Genomic DNA, 22,343 nt, shown 5'->3' on the forward strand with positions numbered 1-22,343 from the left:
AGCGCTGAAGGTGTTGACGCCCTGTGATACCCATCTTGTGCCTTCTCTTCGCCTCCCTCCCTCCCTCTCTCTCCATCCTCTCTCTCTCTCTCCCCCTCTCCCTCCCTCCATGCCTCCTCACCTGCCTCTCCAGAGAACAAAGATCCTCTCACCTGCCCAGAATTAGAAATTCACCAATTCAACCTCGGAACAGCACATAGTGTGAGCTTTGTATGTGTGTGTGTGTATGTGTGTATGTGTGTGTGTGTGTGTGTGTGTGAGAGAGACACGTCATTGTCAGTTTTCCGCCCCAGGCGTGTTATTAAGCTGCGATACTGCAGCCTCAGGCTACTAACACCACCTCTGTCTGCCTAATGGAGCCAGGGGACTGTGTGTGTGTGTGTGTGTGTGTGTGTGGCAAACAAAGGCCAGTCATGGATCCCACAGTGCATGTGGGAGGGACAAGGAAAGAGTAGGGAAGGGATGGAGGAGTGGAGGTGAGGCAGGGCAGAGAGGGTTTAGGAGATGTGTCCCTGCCGTAGGCTGCCTTCGTCCTTATCAGGTGTGTGTGTGTGTGTGCGCGCTGTGTGTGAATACAGCGTGACACCCCCCCCCCCCCCCCACAAACGCACCTGAAGAAAATGACACATCCTCACAGCCACGCTGTAGAATGTGTCGCAGAGGCTCCACTGCTGACTTAGCACTGGACCCGTACACGCACACACACACAGCCCTACCCCTCACACCCACCCTTTATATCCTTGGGCTCTGGAAAGTTCTTAAGGGTTACACTGTAGAATTCACACACCCCCATGAGTGTGTGTGTGTGATGCAGTTCCACCTCAGCATATTAGTTAGTCTTCAGCTCAGCAGTTGGGAACATATTTCAGTGTGTGTTCTGCCTGTTAAGATGTTGCTCTGGACGGTGGAGATACTGCCAGGCCACATACTTACAAGTTGCTAGAATGTGTGAGGTGGGTATTTAGGGCTGCGCCCCCCCCCCCCCACACACACACACCTTCTGTCGACACGGGGTGTGTGTGTGTGTCTGTTTAAATGTCACTCTAAGCTAAATGTTGCTCCCGAGTTGGAGACTGGACTCGTTTTATCCCTATTACCTCTCTCTCCTCCCTCTCTCTCTCTCTCTCTCTCTCTCTCTCTCTCTCTCTCTCCATGTCTCTTTCTCTCTCTTTCTCGTCCTCTCCATTTCATAACACACCTGTTTTCCCTCTCTCCACCCCCCCCCCTCCCTCCCATATGTCTGCCACATTAGGTGTCCTTATCTCTCTTCTCCTCTAATTCACCGTCTATCGCCCAGCACAGTCTGGTGTCAGGCACAGGACCAGACTGGGATGAGATTACATTTAGACACGGCCAATATTGTATTCGGTCTCTCTCCCCATCTCTCCCCTTCTCGGTATGCCTCTCCCCTCTCTCCCCCCACCCCTCTCTCCATCTATCTCTCCATCTCTCCCTTCCTATCGTCTCCCTCCGCCTCTCTCTCTCTCTCTCTCTCCCTCCGTCTCTCCATCTCTCTAAACCCCTCTCTGGCGCTCCGACGCGTCCTTCCTTTCCCTCCCTCTCTCTCTTTCCCTCCCTCTCATCCCTCTGTCTTCCTCTCTCAGGATGAGTTGCGGGTGTTTGAAGACATAATGCTCCGTTCCCCCCCTTCCCATCCTTCCCGCCTCTTTCCCCGTTCATTTATTCATTCGCTCCCTCCGCTCAGATCCGCATTACAATGGGCGCCTCTCGCCGAGATGGAGGGAGAGAAAAGGAGGGGGGGGGGAGACTGTGTGGGGGGGGGGGAGGAAGGGAGGGAGGTAGAGGAGTAAGATTATCCATGACAAACTGATGTTGCCCCGCGCGCCGGGCGAGAGCGAGGTCAAGCAATCTCCCGGGCTGCCTTTCTCCTGCTCGCCCCGCTCCAAATGAATTCACTGCTGGAGGAAGTCGCTACAGTAGCAGAGGTGGGGGAGACACACACACACACACATTCCTGTTCATAAGCACGGACACGTTTCCTTTCACATGCACTCAAACACACAGGGACACGGCTTTTTCTTTCTTTTTGTCCTACTCTCGCTCTCTCTCACACACACACACACCCACACACCCACAGATACACCACGAATCCGTTTGCCATTTCAGACTTGTAATTCTGGATGTGTAAAAGACAGTCTGTGTGGCCGGCCTGCTCGTCTAAATGGCCACCAGCTAGTCTTCAACCATCATGGAACCACAGAAGACCGAAATCCCTCGGTCCAAAAGCTGCGGAGAAATTACCCTGTAATTAACCTGCTGCTCTCAGATCGTCTGACTAACTGGAGGGGCTGTTTAGAAACGAACGCGTCCACCTAGTGAGAAAGCGCGCGCACGCGCAAAGAAAAAAAAAGACACCCACACACCTGTATATGTACACACGCCCATATGCACACGTGCATACACACATGGGCGCGCGCCTGCCCGTATGCACACACACACAGGCGTGCACGCACACACTCGCACACACACACTTTAGTGGGTCTGACTGATTAGACTTATTGTAGGGCTGAAAGCCGTTTTGCTGTTTGATTACCGCTCCATTTGTCTGGGTGACGGGATTACTGAGTGGGAAACACCAAGAGCGCTTGTGTGTGTGTGTGTTTGTGAGAGTGTGTGTGTGTGCGCCTCTATTGAAGTTCAAGTTTCAAGTGTATTTGCCATTTGTAACAGGTGCAGGAACATTGGAATTTCTGCTCCAGTACAAATTACTGTAACACTGAGTAATATGCTATCACACTTATCGACAATGTATGTAATATAAATCTGAATTTGAGAAATGTAATAACACGAATGAATAATTCACCTAAAAACTGCGGATAACCTAAGCTAAGAATTAGTGCTGTCAACAAAAGAAATATTTAATCGCGATTAATCGCATTAATGTCATAGTTAACTCGCGATTAATCGCACATTTTTATCTATTCTAAATGTCCCTTGATTTCTTTTTCTCACATTATTTTTTCTATTTTAATGCTCTTATCAACATGGAAAAGTGGATCGGATTGCTTGGTGCAAATGTTTTTTTTATTGATAACAACATTGCAATCGCCTGGCTTTGACGAGGGGGCGGAGAGTACGCATCAGCTGTATGCTTGGGCTTCAAGTGGTATTTCAGACTGGACGTGCTGCGATGATAGCTCAGTTCACAACGACAAAACACACAGATCACTTCGGTCTTGTCAATTGAACCATTTGGCAACTTTGTAAAACTAAACTTTCCATTCAGAATCTCATTGGCATCCATTTCAGCGTCTCGCGCTCGCCATCCACTCGAAACGTACCATTAGCCTACTACTCATTATCCGGCTCGCAAGCCCAAACAAGTGTGTGCGGCGTGCCTGTTTTTTTTCTCGGGTCTAGCTAAATCCGGTGTTGTGTTGTAGGTTTTCTAACGTCAGTAGTTGTTGCAACAGTGGAAAAAAACGACAAAGTTTGTTAGGCCAAAAAGAACGTTAGTCTCGCGATAATAAATTGACGCCGTTAAAATGGGTTTGCGTTGACGGCGTTAATAACGCGTTTACCTGACAGCACTACTAAGAATACAATCAAACAGTAACCTACAGTAGCAGTATGCTTTTGTAAGTTGAGTAAAGTGACTTGTTTTGGCTGTTGGGTGAGACGAAGTTTGATGGAGTGCAGTGGGTCCAGCTGGAGCAGGGGAGGGGGGCAGCTAGTCTAGGGGATGGGTGATAGGTGAGGGGTGGCAGGGTGACAGGTGAGGGGTATAGTCTGGTAGGGGGCAGCTAGTCCAGGGGATGGGTGACAGGTGAGGGGTGGCAGGGTGATGAGTGAGGGGTATAGTCCCGTGGGGGAGGAGATAGATCAGGGAGGGCGTGACTGTGTATCTGTGTGTGTGTGTATGAGAGAGAAAGAGAGAGAGAGAGAGTTTGTAGGGAGGCCTTTTGGTGCAGGAGAGGAGGACGGTTATTCACTGGAGAGGGATTGTTACCATGAACTCTACAAGCTGTGATTGAGGTCATTTGGCCCCGCAGGTCTACAACACAATAGATTTTCTTCAATCACTCCGTCAATGGCTCGTGGGTGGTGCGGGTGGACGGGGGAGGGTTCTTCTAGATACTTTTAAGCGTCCATTCAAACCGTAATGTTTATGTCACCTCTCTCTCTTCCTATCTCTCTCTCTCTTCCTCTGTCCCCCCCCCCCCCTGCTCTTTCCAGATGGGTGGAACACCACTTCTCACCCCTACACCAAGAAGGACTTTGGGAAATGGGAGCTGATTCTTCCTCCCCGGCCAGACCAGTCCCCCCATGTGGAACACCTGTCCGCACTCAAGGTCTATTCCTCCTCCTTCCTCCCCCTCCTTCTCGTCTTCCTCCTCTTCCTCTTCCTTCTCCTCCTCCTCTTCCCCCCCCTGTCCTCCTAGTCCACGTCCCCCCCCCCTTTTCTCCACCTCCTTTCAAATCTTTCTCCTCCCCCTCATCTCCTCTCAATCTTCTTCATCTTCCTCACCATCTTCCTCCTCCTCCTCCTTTCTTTGGCTTAAACAAACAATCATATCTCTGCCAATGATTAAGTAGGATACAGAATATAAGAAACTAATTATATTTCCAGGGTGGCTTTGGTTTAGTTTTCCCGGTACAGTCAAACCCGTGGCACACAGCAGAGTTCTAAGAGGGCAACTTATAAGGGATGTCGAAACAAACAGCCTGTCTCTGGAGTGTTAGGATGACAGGTCTCAAAGACTCTTCAAAGCTTTGAGAGATGATCCCCTTAACCAATGCTGAACTGAGCCAGAGGCTAGGACTAACACAAGCTTCTTACTATCCTAGTGTGTGTGTGTGTGTGTGTGTGTGTGTGTGTGTGTCTCTGTGAGTCAGTGTTTTCGAGCGTGTATGCTTGTGTCGAACCTGTGTCATTTCTATTATTATTTTATTAAATATACTAAATATACAAATTGCACAGGTGTTCTTTAATGACTGCGATGTTCCTTAATTGTGTGTGTGTATTTGTTTTTAGTGTGTGTCAAATCTGAGTGTGTGTGTGTGTGTTTTAGTGTAAAATAATATCCCCCCCTACCCCCCGTCAATATGTTCTCTTCCTCATTTTAATAGCAACATACCAAAAAAAAGATGTGTCCTTCATTTTGTATCTAGCCCAAGGCCTCTACCCAAAACACTCTCCAACCCCTACAGCCCGGTCCCTGGGCCCTGCAGCTAGCTCTGGCTCCAACTGCCAATGAGGATCCAGGATGAAGGATATATACACCAATCAGTGAACATTCAGGAAGCATAGCGAGAGCTGTTGCTGCCAACCAGTAATCATCATAACACCGCTGTGTTAACACCGCTGGCATTTAAACCAAATTAATCCCAGAAGTGAAAAAAGAGTGCTTTTCCATCTTTCTCTCCATAGCCGCGGACAAACACACACATGCGCACATGCAAGCGCGCACATAGATTCAGGGGGCAGGAGATAATGAATTTATTATATATAGTTTGGCATCCATCGGGTCCCTTCTGCCTGTCTTTCCATCTATCCCTCCATCCCTCTATACCTCCAGCCATCCCTTTATCCCTCCATCCTTCCATCGCTCCAGCCATCCTTCTATATCCCTCCATCCTTCCATCCCTATATACCTCCAGCCATCCCTCCACCCCTTTATCCTTCAATCCTTCCATCCGTCCATCCCTCCGTCTTCCTGACTGGCAGGAGGTCTGGGGGTGGGGGAGGTGTTGGGTGGCGACGAGGAAGCCGAAGGTGTAGAAGGGGGTAGGAGGGGGTCGGAAAGGTGAGCGGTAATTGGCTGTCACACAGAGCTCTCCCCCCCCCTAAGTTGGCAAACAGGATTTAGCAGCGGAGGGGGCGGGGGGCAGGGCTCGGGATCATGGGGGGGGGGGCGTCGAGCTGTGTGCTCTGACGTCGTACGTGTGTTTGCTTACCCTCCGTCTGACCCCACTGACCCCGACCCAAACCCTAACCCCCCTGTCTGTTCCTTCTTTCTCCTTCTCTCTCTCTCTCTCTCTCTCTCTCTCTCTCTCTCTCTCTCTCTCTCTCTCTCTCTCTCTCTCTCTGTTTCCCTCTCTGTCCCCCTCTCTCTCTATCTCGCTCTTTATCTCTCTCCCTCTCTCTCCCGTTAGGGTCCAACTCTACCAGTCTTGGTCATGTTCTATCTCTGACTCTGTCTTTCTGTCTTCTGGTCTGCCTTTGTCAGTCAGTCAGTCAAAGAGGGAAAGGAAGAGTGGACTGGAGAGAGACAGACAGACAAAGAGAGAGACAGACAGAGAGAGTGAGGAATGACAGAAAAGCGAGAGAAATGTCAAAACCCTGCAGGTTATTTTCCAAATCAGCAATATCTGTACCTCAGGCATTATGATGTTGGTGAGTGTCATGGCACATGACTGACAGAAGGTGTACATGCACACACACACACACACACACATACATACGCATGTTCACCATTAAATCATTCATGAGCCTCTCTGTCTCACTTCTCGCAAAATCAATGTAATGAATTCAACCCGCCTTCTCCGCTGCTCTCGGGCCCCTGCGTGCGTGTGTTTGCGTCAGCGTGCGCGCGCGCGTGCGTGTATGGATCGGTATCCGTGCGTGCGCGTCGTTCGGGGAGGCGCGGCCCCTGTACGCTCCTCGCAGCGCGGGATCACCTCAAGAAAACACCTCGAAAATCAAACGCCTCTCGTCGCTTAATAATGGATGAGGCGGGGAGGGGGAAGGGGGGGGGGGGGGGTGCGCATGGTGTTTACGGAGTTTGCGAACTCCGGCAGCGAGGCGAGGGAGGACCCTTTGCAAGACTGTCGGCATTTACCATGCTGTTTGGTCATCCCCTTGGCCAACCTCACACCTCTCCACAAAACACCTCTCCGAAATGAAGACAAAAACAAACGCCGACTATCCCCCTGTCTTCCTCTGGCTACCCCCCCACACCACCCCCATTCCCCTATTCACCGAAAAACGTCGTACTTCAGGGACGCCCGGGGAGTAGAGTGGGGGGGGGGGGGGGGGGGTAGCCGGAGGAAGACGGGGATAGTCGGCGTTTGTTTTTGTCTTCATTTCGGAGAGGTGTTTTGTGGAGAGGTGTTCTTTTGAAGTGTTTGTGTGCGTGCGTGTCTGGGGCGTTGTGCGCACTCGGGGGGGGGGGGGGTTGGTGTTGCAATGGAGAGGCGGCGAGAGAGGAAGAGTGAGTATATTCGAAGAGGGTTCAATGCCATCGCCTCGTACATGATAAGTGAGAGGAGAGGAGCGAGAAGCTTGGACCTCTGAAAGTTCTCCTTTCTTCTTCCCCTCCGAGCTTCCAAAGGTCAGGGTTGAATAATGGTAGGCACTGGTAGAATACTTACACCCCACACACAGTTCTCTCTCTCTCTCTCTCTCTCTCTCTCTCTCTATCTCTCTTTCGTCTCTCATGGCCATCGCTCAGATCTGCGACGGCGGAATTCTCCACCCTCCCTCCCTCTCCTCCCCTCACCTTTCTTCCACCCCCACTCCTTTCCATGCCACCTTTCCACCCCCCTTACCTCTCTCCGTCATCTCTGCCTATCATCCCTCATAATACCCCCCCCCCCCCCCTTACCAAGACCGCCCTAATCACAGCTGAAATCCATCAGTCGAAGGAGAGAGAGAAAGAGGACGGGGAGAGAGGGAAAAAAGAGAGAGAGAGAGAGAGAGAGATATGAGCCGACCGGGGTGATGGACAGATAAACGGGAGGAGGGAGGGATGACCTTTGGGAATGTCATGCTTGGCCCTGCGCAGCACTCAGTCCGAACCCTCAAATCACAGTGACGGCACAGTGACGGCTCCCCCATTGAAAATGGCTTCTCTTCAAACCCTTCTTCCCTTATTTGACCCAATCAGCTGGTGGTGCTGACAGCAGAGGGGGAGGAGCTGTTCCGGATATCTCCGTGGGCCAAGTACGTCACCAAGACTCCGGACTCCAACACCTATGACTGGGTGCACTGGGACCCCGCGGAGCCCTTCCTGGTATGACCTGTTTGTGTGTGTGTGTTTACCCCTCTCAAACAAACAGTGTTTGGCAGGCGTGAACAATTCATGACATTTCAAACCTCCGTAGTTAATTGTGTTTATTCTGAGGATGTACTTGGATAGCGTTCTGTATAAGATAATGGTGTTGGTTGGTGGTGGTGGTGATGATGAGGATGATGTTGATGAGATGGATGATGATAATGTTGACAAGGATAATGATATCAGTAGCAACCATGGATGAGGATGGTCAGGATGAGGATGATGATGGTCAGGATGAGGATGATCAAGTTGATGATGAGGGTCAGGATGAGGAAGGTCGGGATGAGGATGATGATGGTCAGGATGAAGATGATGGTCAGGATGATGATGGTCAGGATGAGGATGATGATGGTCAGGGTGAAGTTGATGGTCAGGATGAGGATGGTCAGGATGATGATGATGATGATGGTCAGGATGAGGATGATGATGGTTAGGATGAAGATGGTCAGGATGAGGATGGTCGGGATGATGAGGGTCAGGATGAGGATGGTCAGAATGAGGATGATCAAGATGATGATGATTATGGTCAGGATGATTTTGGTCAGGATGATGATGGTCAGGATGAGGAAGATGATGGTCAGGATGAGGATGGTCAGAATGAGGATGATCAAGATGATGATTTTGGTCAGGATGATGATGATGATGGTCAGGATGATGATGGTCAGGATAATAATGGTCAGGATGATGATGGTCAGGAGCATGAAGGTCATGATGATTATTCTCCTGGCCGAGTCTCGGACTCTTGTCTTTTATTTAGCTAACCTCTGGCTATTATACACGGCTCCATCTCTCTCTCTCTTTCTCTCTCTCGCCTAACCCAGCTCACCTCTTTCTGGAAAGATGAACCTTGTTTTCCCCTTTAGCCACATGTATCTCTCAGATGTTCTCTTGCTGCTCTGCCTCCCCCGCTCTCTCTCCATCTTCTCCCTCTCCCTTCTTCTCATCGCTCATATTTTTCTCTCTGGAACAAAACACAATTCTTTTGGACAATATAATCTCCACTCTCTTATGTCCATCACTTCCTCCCTTTCTCTTTCCTCCTCTTTCCTCTCTTTTCTCTCCCCTTTTCTCCCCTCCTCTCTCCTCCTCTCGCCTTCTCTCCTCCTCTCGCCTTCTCTCCTCCTCTCTCCTTCTCTCCTCCTCTCTCCTTCTCTCCTCCTCTCGCCTTCTCTCCTCCTCTCTCCTTCTCTCCTCCTCTCGCCTTCTCTCCTCTCTCCTTCTCTCCTCCTCTCTCCTTCTCTCCTCCTCTCGCCTTCTCTCCTCCTCTCTCCTTCTCTCCTCCTCTCGCCTTCTCTCCTCCTCTCTCCTTCTCTCCTCTCGCCTTCTCTCCTCCTCTCGCCTTCTCTCCTTCTCTCCTCCTCTCGCCTTCTCGCCTTCTCTCCTCCTCTCTCCTTCTCTCGCCTTCTCTCCTCCTCTCGCCTTCTCTCCTCCTCTCTCCTTCTCTCCTCCTCTCGCCTTCTCTCCTCCTCTCCTTCTCTCCTCCTCTCGCCTTCTCTCCTCCTCTCTCCTTCTCTCCTCCTCTCGCCTTCTCTCCTCTCTCCTTCTCTCCTCCTCTCGCCTTCTCTCCTCCTCTCTCCTTCTCTCCTTCTCTCCCCTCCTCTACTCCTCTCCTTTTCCTTCCTCTCCCCTCCCCTTTTCTCCTCTGCTCCTCTCTTTCTCCTCTCCCTCTCCTCCTCTCCCCCTCTCCTCTCCTCCTTCAGTACCAGCACTCTTCTCCAAAGCGTCCTCGTTCTCTGAGGATCTATGAGGCCCATGTGGGCGTGGCCTCTCCTGAACCAGAGATTGCCACCTACGAGAACTTCACCACCAACGTGCTGCCCCGCATCAAGGACCTGGGTGAGGCCTGCTCGTGTGTGTGTGTGCGTGCGTGTGTGATGAAACCCCAGGAAAGAGCAGAGAAGGATGTCTATCCATGTATCTGTCCGGTGGAAGGTTCAGATGCACGTCATCACATCATTGTGGCCTATTTAAGATCGAGAACCCAACCACAAAACAACCTCAACTAAAGGTTACCACCTTAAAAAACTGGAAATACACGGGTTCCAAATTGCCCTTTTTTTTCCTTCTTTTTCTAGTTACCTGGCAACCGGCGAGAGCTTCAGCAAAGCACAGGAGCCAGCAATAATGATGATTATGATGTACAAAGAGTAATGGAATTATGTAATTGTAATGGAGTTGTGCAAGCTCTGGTACAGGAGTGTTCTGGATCTCTTCTCCCGACTGACTTCCTGTTGTTTACCCAGGTCATTGTGCACCAATCACAGATACATTAGAGCTAATGCTGGTCGAGGAACTGTGTGTGTGTGTGTGTGTTTGTCCTCGTTATCGTCCTCAAAAACCTTTTACCGATGTTTTCAAGGCATCTATGTATATTAGCTACTGGACATCCATGTCTCATTTTGGTATACAAGAGGCAGGGAAAATTGTTTTTCAGAGACAAAGAATGCCAAAAGTTTGTTTTTCAAATGTTTTTCCTTTCAGAGTTGTCTTCAGTGGGGAAGTACTTTTAATTGAGCGTTTGCCTGTTGACAGGTTTGTCGTTCGACGCCTGCCTGATAAATGCTTTTTGACAAGCGGGTCAGCCATCTGATTTGATTAGATTGTGTCTGTGTGTGTGTGTGTGTGTGTGTGTGTTGAGGTGGTGTTGGAGTGGAGGGTAGTCTTTATAAGCGGGCGCGTTGTTTGTCACAATATAGTCTGTCTCGCTCTGGTAGAATAATTACCCACACACACTCAATATGTGGGGGGGAGTTGTTTTTTCTCTCTCTCTCACTCACTCACACACATACCTACATAGATACATACATACACACACACAGACGTGATTCGCCTTGGCGGAAAACAAATTAGAAAAACGCATCGCTCTCCAAACACTTCAACCATCTCTTGCAGAAAAATCTGGACCCTTGTTTTGTTTTCAAGTTTGCACTCCGCCGGACAAACTTTTTCTTCCTTGGCAAGCTTCAAGCTGGACCCTTAAAGGCTTAAGATATCTTAAACAAATCGGACTAATTGAAGAAGCAATCTGCGAGTTCCTTTTACCCACGGAAGGCGTGCCTTTCATGTGTAGCTGCATCAGGGCTAAAATGAGATTGTGTATTTCTGTATTAGAGGAAAACATCCTCCAAACCAGGAAGGCACCAGCGGAACTTTGATCAAGCCTCCAGACTTCAGAGAGAGCTGTAAAACTCCATGAGTGTGTTCCAGTCTGGAGTATTTGGGTTAACTCTCTCTGGCACGCTGTGCACACCACCCACCCCACCCCCCCCTTCCCCCCCACCCCCCTCCCAGTCCGTGTGTACGGTGATGAGGTTGGGAAACAAGAAGATGACAGAGAGATGAGAGGGTGAGAAGGCCAGAGAGAGAGAGAGAAAGAGAGAGAGAAGTGGAGGAAAATAGGAGTGTTTGCGCATGTGGAAATCTCAGAGCACAACCGACCCCCCTCCACACACCCCAATCCTGATGTCGAGTTTGAGTGTAGCTTACTGTAACCCAGAGGACCTTTACACAGAGAAACAGAGAGAAACAGAGAGAGTAGCGGAGACGGGAGAGACGAGAGAAAGAGACAATAGAGAGAGAGGAGAGAGAGAGAGAGAGAGAGAGAGAGAGAGAGAGAGAGAGAGGGGGGGGGGGGGGGGGAGAAGAGAGAGAAACAGAAAGAGAAACAGAGAGAAGCAGAGACAAGAGACTAGAGAGACGAGCGAAAGAAAGAGAGAGAAGAGAGAAACAGAAAAACAGAGAGAGAGAAGCAGAAAGAGAGAAACAGAAAAAGAGAAACGGAGAGAGAGACAGACAGACAAGAGAAAGAGAGAGAGACAGAGAGAGAGCAGGGAAAGACGCCTATTCTCGATGTTAAAGGAAACTCCAGGGAGGGGGGCAGTGGGGCGCTGGTGGGTGGGAGGTGGCGGGTAAGGAGGATGGGGGGGTGGGGGGGGGGGCACTGTGGATGCCTGAACCACACACCCCCACCAACCCTGCCCTCCCTCTACCCCAATCCCCCCTCCAAACACACACTCACACCTATCCCCCACCCTCCAGCACTGATCCCCTGCGCGCTAGATCAGTAGGCTGGGGCTGGCACTAAAGACCACCATAAGGTGGAGTGGAGGACACTGACGGACACACACACACACCGACGGAGAGAGAGAGAGAGGGCCTTGAAGGAAGCAGTAAGCCCCAGGGTCTCTGTGGGGAGTCGGCTCTGACAGAGACCGATTTTCGAGCGGGTGCCCTCTCTCTCTCTCCTCTCTTTCTTGTTCCTCGCGTCTTCCCCTCTTTCGTCATCCCCCTCTCCCCGGCCCTGGAGCGCCGCAGTGCTTGACCTGCTGCAATCAGGAGGAAATATCCCGACACACACACAGACACTCGCTCAAACCCACTTAGCTGCTCTCCGCTAGATCCTGATGTTTGTGTGTGTGTTCTCCCTCCAGGTTATAACTGTATCCAGTTGATGGCCATCATGGAACACGCCTACTATGCCAGCTTCGGTTACCAGGTTACGAACTTCTTCGCCGCGTCCAGGTAAGACGGCGCCACACCAGCCTCTTCGAACTCTTCACTTTCTTTTTCTCTGCAATTCGGTGTGGGGTCAATTCGCCTAACTCTACCCTTAACCCTAATTAGGACAGCAAACAGGAACCTCTGGGTCTGGTGTCAGTTCATCAATTCCGAAAGTTAGTTTAAAATGCCATGATTGAAGAACATTCACCCACTAGGAACACATCGTTTGTTACTATGTAGACTAGGCGGTCACACCCTGACCCAGATAAAACCTAATAGCCCATTAGCTATTATTAGCTTCTCCCACTCTCTTCTCCTTTACCTCTGTCTCTCCTCCTCTCCTCTCTTCTCCTCTCCTGCCCTCTCTTTCTCATCATCTTCTCTCTTTTTTCTCCCCTCTGCTGTTCTCCCCCCCCCACTCCCTCTCTGTCTCTCTCTTTTCCTTTCTCTCTCAATATCTCCTCCCCTCTCCTCCCCTCTTCCTCCCCTCTCCTCCTCCCCTCTTCCTCTCCTTCTCTCCTTCTTTCCTCTCCTTCTTTCCTTCTTTCCTCTCCTTCTTTCCTTCTTTCCTCTCCTTCTTTCCTTCTTTCCTCCCTCTCTGCACGGACAGAGAGGGAGTGTTGTTGATGTAGAAGGGAGGAAAGGGAAAGGAGGAGAGAGGGATGGAGGCCGTGGCGGAGAACAAAGAGAGAGAGGGAAGGAGGGATGGGGGGGAGGGGGGGGGGGAGGGGGCGGTCAGGAGGAGAGAATGCCGGCACCTGGGTGACCTATGTGTGAGCAGATCAATGATATGTCTGTGACTCTACACACACACACACACACACACACACACAGGCACAGTCACCGCGCAGCCACACAAATACAGAATGAGCTCCGTGAGCCAAGTCTAATTACAGTGTTATTGGTCTAACCAGAGAGCTAGCAGCTTTCTAATTGGCAATTATCCCAGGGTCACTGTTCTTATCTGGTGACCCCCTCAAGTCTCCATCCCACGCCTCGCTGTCCTCCGCCCGCGGAAAAAAGAAAAGCAAAAAGGCCACCCCCCCAAAAAAAGAGGAAGAGAGGGATTTATTCTGCCTGCCTTCTTCCCGGCTCGGCTGCTCGTGGAAGCTGTAGTTTATTTATTGTAGTTTCTATTTAAAAGCAGCGCTCTGCCGAGAGATGGGACAGTAACTAAATGCTTTTCATTTTGTGTCAGCGTTAAGGGATTGTTTGGGCAGCGCTTGGCCCGGCAAGCCGGGCGCGAGAGCCAGACCCCTAGTAAATCACCCTAACTGAAACACACACACACCACACCACGCCACGCACGCACAGAGACTCTGAAACACACACCACACCACACTCAGAGAGACACTGAAACACACACACACCACACACGCAGAGAGACACTGAAACGCGCACGCACACATGCACATCGGGAGCCCCTAAATCATGCTGAGCGAATCTGACAGGGTGGCTAATCTGACTGTAAACACATTTACAGTTAATCCAGGACTAGACGAGGGCCAGATAAATAATAATAAGAACGCGAGGAGGAGAGAGGGCTCGTGGAGACTGTTACGGAGGGAGAACCGAGTGGACCGCCCCCCGCTCTAATCCAAAACGACACACACACTCCTAAATACGCACACACACTGAAATACACACACACACAGAGAAACACGCACACACACCATTTTTCTAATACTCAGCGGGCATTTTTATTTGTGTTCTGCCCTGCCAACTCATCCTACATAGACGGTAACACACACACTTGCGTGCCCACACACACACACGCACACACAGGGTTGTTATTTGTGTGCTTTTCAGATTTGCTCCTATCTTACTCACATTCACCAACACACACGCCATCACACGAGAGGTTTTTATTTGTGTGCTTTTCAGACTTGCTGCTGTCCTATTCACACACACACATAAACATACACACACTCAGTCTCAGTTATAGGACCATTAGTCTGGTTGTTTTTGTCATGAAATATGTGGTCGCTGCTGCCAGTAATAGCGATCGATCATGAGTGAAACGGCATAACGCCATTCAAAGTGTGTGTGTGTGTGTGTGCACGCACTTGTTTGTACTGTATGTGTGCTTGTGTACTGTAGGTTTACTTAGGAGAATAAGAAGGAGAAAAAAGCCGGGAACCAATTGAAAAGTTAAGTGGTGCAGGTTAGCACAGAAAGAGAGGAAGAGAAATAGAGGAGGGAGGGAGGGAGGGTGTGGAGCACATGCAGTGTCGGCCAGTGGGGTCAGGGCTACCGAGGGGTTAATGGCTTTTTCCGTCCATGTTTCTCAATGCTTTTCGTGGCGTGAAGGCAACAGTGAAAGCATGAGATGGATTGGGTTGAAGTGTCTGGTTGAACAGTCTGATGGGACTGGGTATTGTAGAGTCTGCTCTCTAGTCTGACAGGTGCTCAAACGCGTACGCACACACACAGAACAGACACACACACACACACACAGAACAGACATATACACACAAAACAGACAGACACACATACGCACAGTAAATGCCCACAGACAGTCACACACACACACACACACACACATACATTGCTCAAACAAGCTCATGCACACACATACAGGCAGTAACACACACACACACACACACGAGCAGGCAGCCAGGGAAACACAGGGACAGACACACACACAAACTCAGACACAAACACGAACATGAGCATATACATGCAGGACAGAATAAAGTCCATTTCCAGATCTCTGTTGGGGTTTGCTCAGTGTGTGTTCTCTGCCAAAGCCAATAGTACACACAAACACACGCATACACACACACACACGAGTGCAAACATATGTTCACATACGAACGTATGTTGACGTATGATCTTAATGCTGTTCTGTCCTGTCACATCCGTTGTTCTTTTGCACTAGTGTAGTACTGTCGGAACTTTAGTAACACTGTTCGAATATGTATTGTCTCCTGTTTGGATAAAAGCATCTGGGTAGTGTACAAATACATCTGCACATAGGCCTGCTGTCGTGTGCTAACATCTGCTTGACAGCTACCTTGGTGTAAACACCAGAATTTCGGCTCTTTTATAGAAAGTATAGAATGGAATGTATAGAATTTAATGTATACAATATAGAATGTATAGAATGGAACAGTTTTGCTTGTAGAACATGAGGTTTCATGTCATGGGCAAGGAAAGGTCCTTGACAGTGTAACCATATAGTACTACACACACTAGTCGGTCTCTCTCCCTCCCTCTCTCTCTCTCCTTCTCCCATTCCCTTTACCTCTCCCTCACTAAACAAAGCAGCTGAACCTTAGTCCTTGCACCTTTCTCTGAACGAGAGCCAGTACAGTACAGTGAAGGACAGTAACGTATATGACAGTAAAGTACAGTACAGTGAATTACAGGACAGTGCAGTACAGTGAAGTACAGTAAATTATAGTATAGTACAGTACATTAAAATACAGATGAGTACAGAAAAATAATATTACAGTAAAGTACGGTACAATAAAATACAGATGAATACAGTAAAATAATAGTACAGGAAACTGCAGTACTGTACAATACAGAACAGTACAAATGAGTACAGTACAAAATAGTACAATACAGTGCAGTACAAATGAGTACAGTACAGGTGTTTATGCCCAAACCACGACAGGAAGTGACACGTTTTTTCCCTCCTCTCCCTCCCAGTCGTTTCGGAACCCCCGAGGATCTGAAGAGGTTGGTAGACACTGCCCACTCGCTTGGGATCACCGTGCTGTTGGACGTGGTCCATAGCCATGCCTCCAGCAACACTGCCGACGGGCTGAACCACTTCGACGGGACAGACTCCTGCTTCTTCCACTCTGGGGCCCGGGGGGAGCATGCTCAGTGGGGCTCACGCCTGTTCAACTACAGCAGGTACACACACACACACACACACAGACACACACACACACACACACAGATACAGATACGGGGAAGGAGGGAAAGGGGGAGGGAGGAGGGAGGAAGAGTGTGCGAGGGCTGGGCCCCAATGTGTGAGGCTGCAGCCTGAAATGTCACGGGGAACGCCGTGTGATTGGAAAACACGGCGGCTGTGCGGCAGCCGCTGTAATTGGCCGGCAGGATAGCCGCGATTCGGCGGCGCTCCCGAGCGCCGCTTCAGCCCCGCTGTTGCGGCGCCGTACGAAGGGCGCTTCAACCGCTCTGCCGGAGATTGCTGTGGGCAGGAGAAGGGGGAGGGGAGGGAGGGAGTGGAGACGAGAGGGCTATATAAAGAAAGTTCAATGCCACAACAGTGCGTCGAGGGGGTGGGGGCTAATGCTAGCCCCTGTTAAACACCATAGTTTGAAGAGGCTCGGGGCTTGTGGGTGTTGGGGGCGGGGGAGTTGACTGTTGCTATGGGCACTAAGGGGTGTAAAGTACCCATTCTTCAGTCCAAGCTTCAGCCCAGTGTTCCTATCCCTCTTGTTCATAGCCAAGCCCCTGCACCCTACTACTGAAGCCTTTAGAAGTGGGAAACACATTATTTACTCGCTGCCTCGAGACATCCAGCAACATCCAGAATCCAATCTGATATATCAAACCAACATGTACAAAATGTCATTAATAAATTACAGGCCGGGACCTAGTAATACCGTAGGACAATAGAGGCTGTGTTGAAGAATAAACCGTATGATCTCAAGGTTTGGATAAGGAGCAGGTAGAAAGTGTTGGACCAAGCTCCGGGGTTTGTGTGTCAGTTTTGATGCCTTGGGTTGTGAGTTGAGGCCCAGATCTTGGAGAGAATGGGACTTGAAGAGATGGATGAAGCTACGCGCTGGTTGCACAACGAGGAGTGTCCAGTACGGGGTCTTTCTTCTCTAGGATTCTCACAAAAGCCCCTAGCAACAGACTAGCCCTAGAGACTAGCCCTAGAGACTAGCCCCAGCATTAGGAACTATCCTAGACATTGGCCCTAGAGACTTTCCCCACCCCTAAAGACTAGCCCGAGTGTTAGAAACTAACCCTAGACATTGACCACAGAGCCCTAGCCCTGGGCATTAGCTCTGGAGGTTAGCCCTAGACTTAGGCATTAGCCCTAATCTCCAACCCTAAACATTAGCCTTAGCCCTAAACAATAGCCGTAGCTCTAGACATTAGCCTTAGCGCAAGAGACCAGCCTGTATGTGTTTAAACTGGATTCTGATTTAGATTATGCAAATGCACGGTCCAAACATTCAGTCTGCTCCATTAGATAGCAGAGAACAATGAGACGTGAAGAGAAAAAAGTGCATTTCAAAGCTCCAGCTCTGGACGTTTATGCATTTATTTATCTGGCCCTGTTTTGATTTGTTAATTGCCGTTTCCTATTGGCGTTTGAAGGCTTTGTTATGTTTGTGTTGTCCCCCGGGTGTTTGTCTGGGCCAATTATGGACACGTCTCTCGGGGACTAGTGGATGAGGCGGAGGGACGGCGCGACGCGACCATCTCTCTTTGAGGCTTTTCATCTTTCGGGTTGCGGTTGTTGTCGATGGGTGTGTGCGCGCGCGAGCGCACATTGGTGTGTGAGACGTGTGTGTGCGCTTTCAAAAATGAGGTGGCCTCATTTACGGAGTTTTCCACAGCGGACAAGGAAGAGACGGTCTATATCTCTTTCAATTATACTCTCTCTCTCTCTCTCGTTTGTTTTCCTCTCGCTCCCTCGGTCTGGTCTCCGATACGATTTCTCTCTCCGTCCGTTCCCCATCACACCGTCTGTCTCTCCCACTCCATCATTCGGTTCCCTCTCTTCTCTCTCAATCTCTCTTTCAATCACTCTGGTGTGTATTCCGTTTTGGCTTCACCTCGGACAAACCGCAGACACGCGCACACCTGCTCTCCATGGCAACATCGGGTGAACGCCATACACACAACACTGCCGACATCCCGGTATCGCTTTGAGGCACTTCGGACCTTCCAGCCAGGGCAGTGTTGTAGACAATACCCAACGCGTGGCTTGTGGTACACTGATTTGGGCGTGCGTGGTTTTATCAACTGCACACTACACAGACACACGTACACAAACACACAAACGCACTCCTATACGTACACCCCTACCCGCGCGCACGCACAACGTATTTTAGTCTGTCACCTTGGACTGTTCCGCTGGGTGTTGATGGATATGCCTCAGTGTTAAGCCTATGACATGGCCCGGAGCGGTAAGCTCTGACAAGGAGATCAAACACAGCCCTCAACTCTGACCTGGCAGTGCCCTCTCCTACTGGTCATGGATTTGAACCCAAGCACACACACACACACACACATGCGCTGGCACACGCGAGCGCACACAAGTACACAGTTAAAACTAGAAATAGTTGGGGGAGATTGGAGCTCTAGCATCTAGCATTACCTCTTATAGTTGTTTTGTCTTTCTTTGGATAGGGTTTGCTCAAGCCAGGCTTAGGCATTTCTTGTTGGACATGTGTAGCCAATGTGATTTGGCTAAACTCACTCCTCAAGTAAGTATGTATACAGACCACCCACGCTAGCGAATCGATTAGCTTTTTATTGGCGGTCGCGCTTGCAGAGTTGAAGGTGTCGAGTTTGAGCCCAGGTGTGGGCAAGATCGGCGAGTGTGACTGCTGACCACGTCGGTTACACATGTATTCATTTAGCAGACGCTTTTATTCATAGAACTGTGCAAAACTCCATATATTAAGGGCACCTTTACAAAATCAAGTTCCGCAAGTGCACACTGCCAAAACATATCTCAAATACAACCTATGTGCATCACCAAAAAAGTCCATTCTGAGGAGACCACAACAAGTAATACACAGATAAGTGTGGCGTATTGTGGCCTTAGATAAGTTGACTAGACCAGGTAGAGAGCCAAGGGGTTTTCAGAGCTCGTGGGAAGATGGGCGGGTGATGAGAGGAGTGTAGCTGATGGGTTTCTTCCACCACCGAGGAGGACGGATGCAGGGGCAGCACAGCGTGGATTCACTTTGAAAACAGAGGACTCAGTATCCAGACAGGGCCTCTGAAAACTTTGAAAACACATTTTCGATTTCTCTGTTCCCCTCAGCTCTCTGTCTCAGGCTAAGTTGTAAATGTGTGTACGTGTGTGTGTGTGTATGTATGTGTGTGAGAGAGCGAGAGAGCGAGAGAGCGAGAGAGCGAGAGAGCGAGAGAGCGAGAGAGAGAGAGAGAGAGAGAGAGAGAGAGAGAGAGAGAGAGAGAGAGAGAGAGAGAGAGAGAGAGAGAGAGAGAGTGCTTACACACCTGTGTAATTATGTACGTCTGCACATTCGTCGGCACTGTAGAACTCGCAGCATTATCATTGGTCCGTATGATCCGACTGCCAAGGCTAAAACCAAACAAAATAACCCATTATAGCCTCAATTAAGTCCGCCCAGCAACGCCTATCGCCCCGACGACCAGGAGAGAGTGAATAACCCGGAACGGATCGAAAACCTTTCTTTCTTTTTTCGACATATATACATGTATATTTAGTTTGGAATTCGACACCTGTATTTCCTTTGTTCACTTCCCGTCAACTCCAGGCATCGTCAGCCTTCCGTTGTGCTCGGTAACTTCCATTCGCTCCACCCCCCTCCCCCCGGCCCTCCCAGCCCGTGTCTCCAGTACCTGCTTCGCCGGGTTGCCCCGAGACGCGTCGGCTCCTGTCTTCGGGCGGCGGCGGCGGCGTGTGGCCGCGTCGAAACTCTGTCTCCCCCCGTGTGGCGTTCCGAGAGAACGTCTGCCGAGAGCTGAGAGCGTGCTAGTTCAGAGAAAAGGGCTTCGGTTCCTCGGGCCACGACTCTGCCGTTCGCAAACAACAACAGCCGTAACAAAGCACGGGGAGGAAGAGCACAACTTGTTTTCGTTTTTTGACTGCAATTAGGTAGACCTTAATCACTTTGGAGCGGTAAGCACGCGCGTTTCTCTGTGTGCGTCCGTGTGCGCCTGTGTGCCTAAAGTCAAGTGTTTGCGCGCTAACAGTGACAAAGAGGCCTTGTTATGGGAAGTAAATTGCGGCAGCATGCAGTCTGTCACTTTAGATTGATTGCGTGTGTTTGCGTGCGTTTGTGTGTGCACGTGTGTGTGTGTGTGTGTGTGTGTGTGTGCGTGCGTGCGTGTGTGTGTGTGTGTGTGTGTGTGCGTCCGTGCATGCGGGCCTCGGGGCTTTCGGATGTATGCCGCTGGATGCGTTTGATTTTAATTGGAGCTTTCTAATGAGAGGGTCATCTTTCTTCAGTTTACCCTAGAGATGGGTGGAGGGGGGTGGGAGGAGAACCAGAGAAATAGAAAGGGAGCTTTAGAAAAGGGAGAGAGGGAGAGAACAGAGGGAGAGAGGGAGATGGTGAGAGGGAGCGAGGGAGGGGGTGTTGTAGCTTCTTAGGGAACAAAAGAACGAACGACACAGCACACATGATATAAAAAGAGAGAGAGAGAGACTGAGAGAGACAGGGAGAGAGAGGGAGAGAGACGGGGAGAAAGAGAAACCATAAAAGTGATTGAGCACCAGACTATGGAAGAGAGAGATCTCAGCTGTGATTTGAGGTAGTGGGATCACAGGTCTGCTGCATATCTTCATAACGGCTCCTAAGGCCTGCATTACTGTTAAATCACTGCTAACTAAAATCACTACTATATCAGCACTGTATCACTACTACACCACCTCTACATCACTATTACCTTACTGCTACATCACTACTATATCACCACTACATCACTACTACATCACCTCTACATCACTAGTACATCACTGCTACATCACTACTATATCACCACTACATCACTACTACATCACCTCTACATCACTATTACCTTACTGCTACATCACTACTATATCACCACTACATCACTACTACATCACCTCTACATCACTAGTACATCACTGCTACATCACTAGTACATCACTGCTACATCACTACTATATCACCACTACATTACTACTACATCACCTCTACATCACTAGTACATCACTGCTACATCACTGCTACATCACTAGTACATCTACATCACTGCTACATCTCTGCCTCTCTGCTACATCACTACTACATCACTGCTACATCACTAGTACATCACTAGTACATCACTGCTACATTACTGCTATATCACCACTACATCACTGCTACATCACTACTACATCACTAGTACAACAGGGAGTCAGGTGGCTGAGTGGTTAGGGAATCGGGCTAGTAATCAGAAGGTTGCCAGTTCGATTCCCGGCCGTGTCAAATGATGTTGTGTCCTTGGGCAAGGCACTTCACCCTACTTGCCTCGGGGGAATGTACTTACTGTAAGTCGCTCTGGATAAGTGACTATGACTAAATGTAAATGTTAATGCTACATCACTGCTACATCACTGCTTCTCTGCTACAACACTGTTACATCACTACCAGTGATGAGCCCAGGAGAGTACAGAACAATATGTCTCTCTGGGGAGAACACTGACACACTCTCCCACACACCCTCAGGTGCACACACACACTCTTAGTATTACTTAGAAGTGCCATCTTGTCTGTTCTGTGAACCCTCACATCTTCTCTTTAAAAGATTTCTTGTCTGTCAGTGTCAAGTGTCTTTGCACATCTCTTAACGGCACAAAACGGTAAACTGGGATCTCTGGTAAATGAAGAGGTGGCAAAGATGAGTGTGGCGAATTTCTCTATCTCTCCATCAGGGGAGGAGGAGGAAGAGGGATACGAGATGAACATATCTCCCTAAAAACTGTCACTTTGCACTTTCCCATCTGTCTCTACCTCTGGTTTCTTCTCCTATCTTGCGCTCTCTTTCTCGCTGTCTCTCTCTCCCCCTTGTCTCTCTTTCTCTCTCTCTCCCTCCCTCGTTCTCTATATCCCCCCCTCTTTCTTTTCTCTCTCTCATTTTCTCTTTCTCTGTCTCTATCCC

At 49.7% G+C, this 22,343-nt stretch overlaps 1 protein-coding gene across 1 annotated transcript in view; it reads left to right on the forward strand.

The window, feature by feature from the left end:
- Positions 1-16,385, forward strand: part of LOC136963470 (1,4-alpha-glucan-branching enzyme-like) — a gene marked incomplete at its 3' end in the record, with an annotated part of 29,910 nt that extends 13,525 nt beyond the window's left edge. Inside the window, 5 exon segments of the mRNA XM_067257612.1 lie at positions 4,198-4,313; positions 7,851-7,976; positions 9,719-9,854; positions 12,449-12,539; positions 16,176-16,385. Coding sequence (XP_067113713.1) covers positions 4,198-4,313; positions 7,851-7,976; positions 9,719-9,854; positions 12,449-12,539; positions 16,176-16,385 — 679 coding nt within the window.
- Between the last annotated feature and the right edge of the window lie 5,958 nt (positions 16,386-22,343).

Source organism: Osmerus mordax, chromosome 19 (genome assembly GCF_038355195.1).
Source record: "Osmerus mordax isolate fOsmMor3 chromosome 19, fOsmMor3.pri, whole genome shotgun sequence".
NCBI lineage: Eukaryota > Metazoa > Chordata > Actinopteri > Osmeriformes > Osmeridae > Osmerus > Osmerus mordax.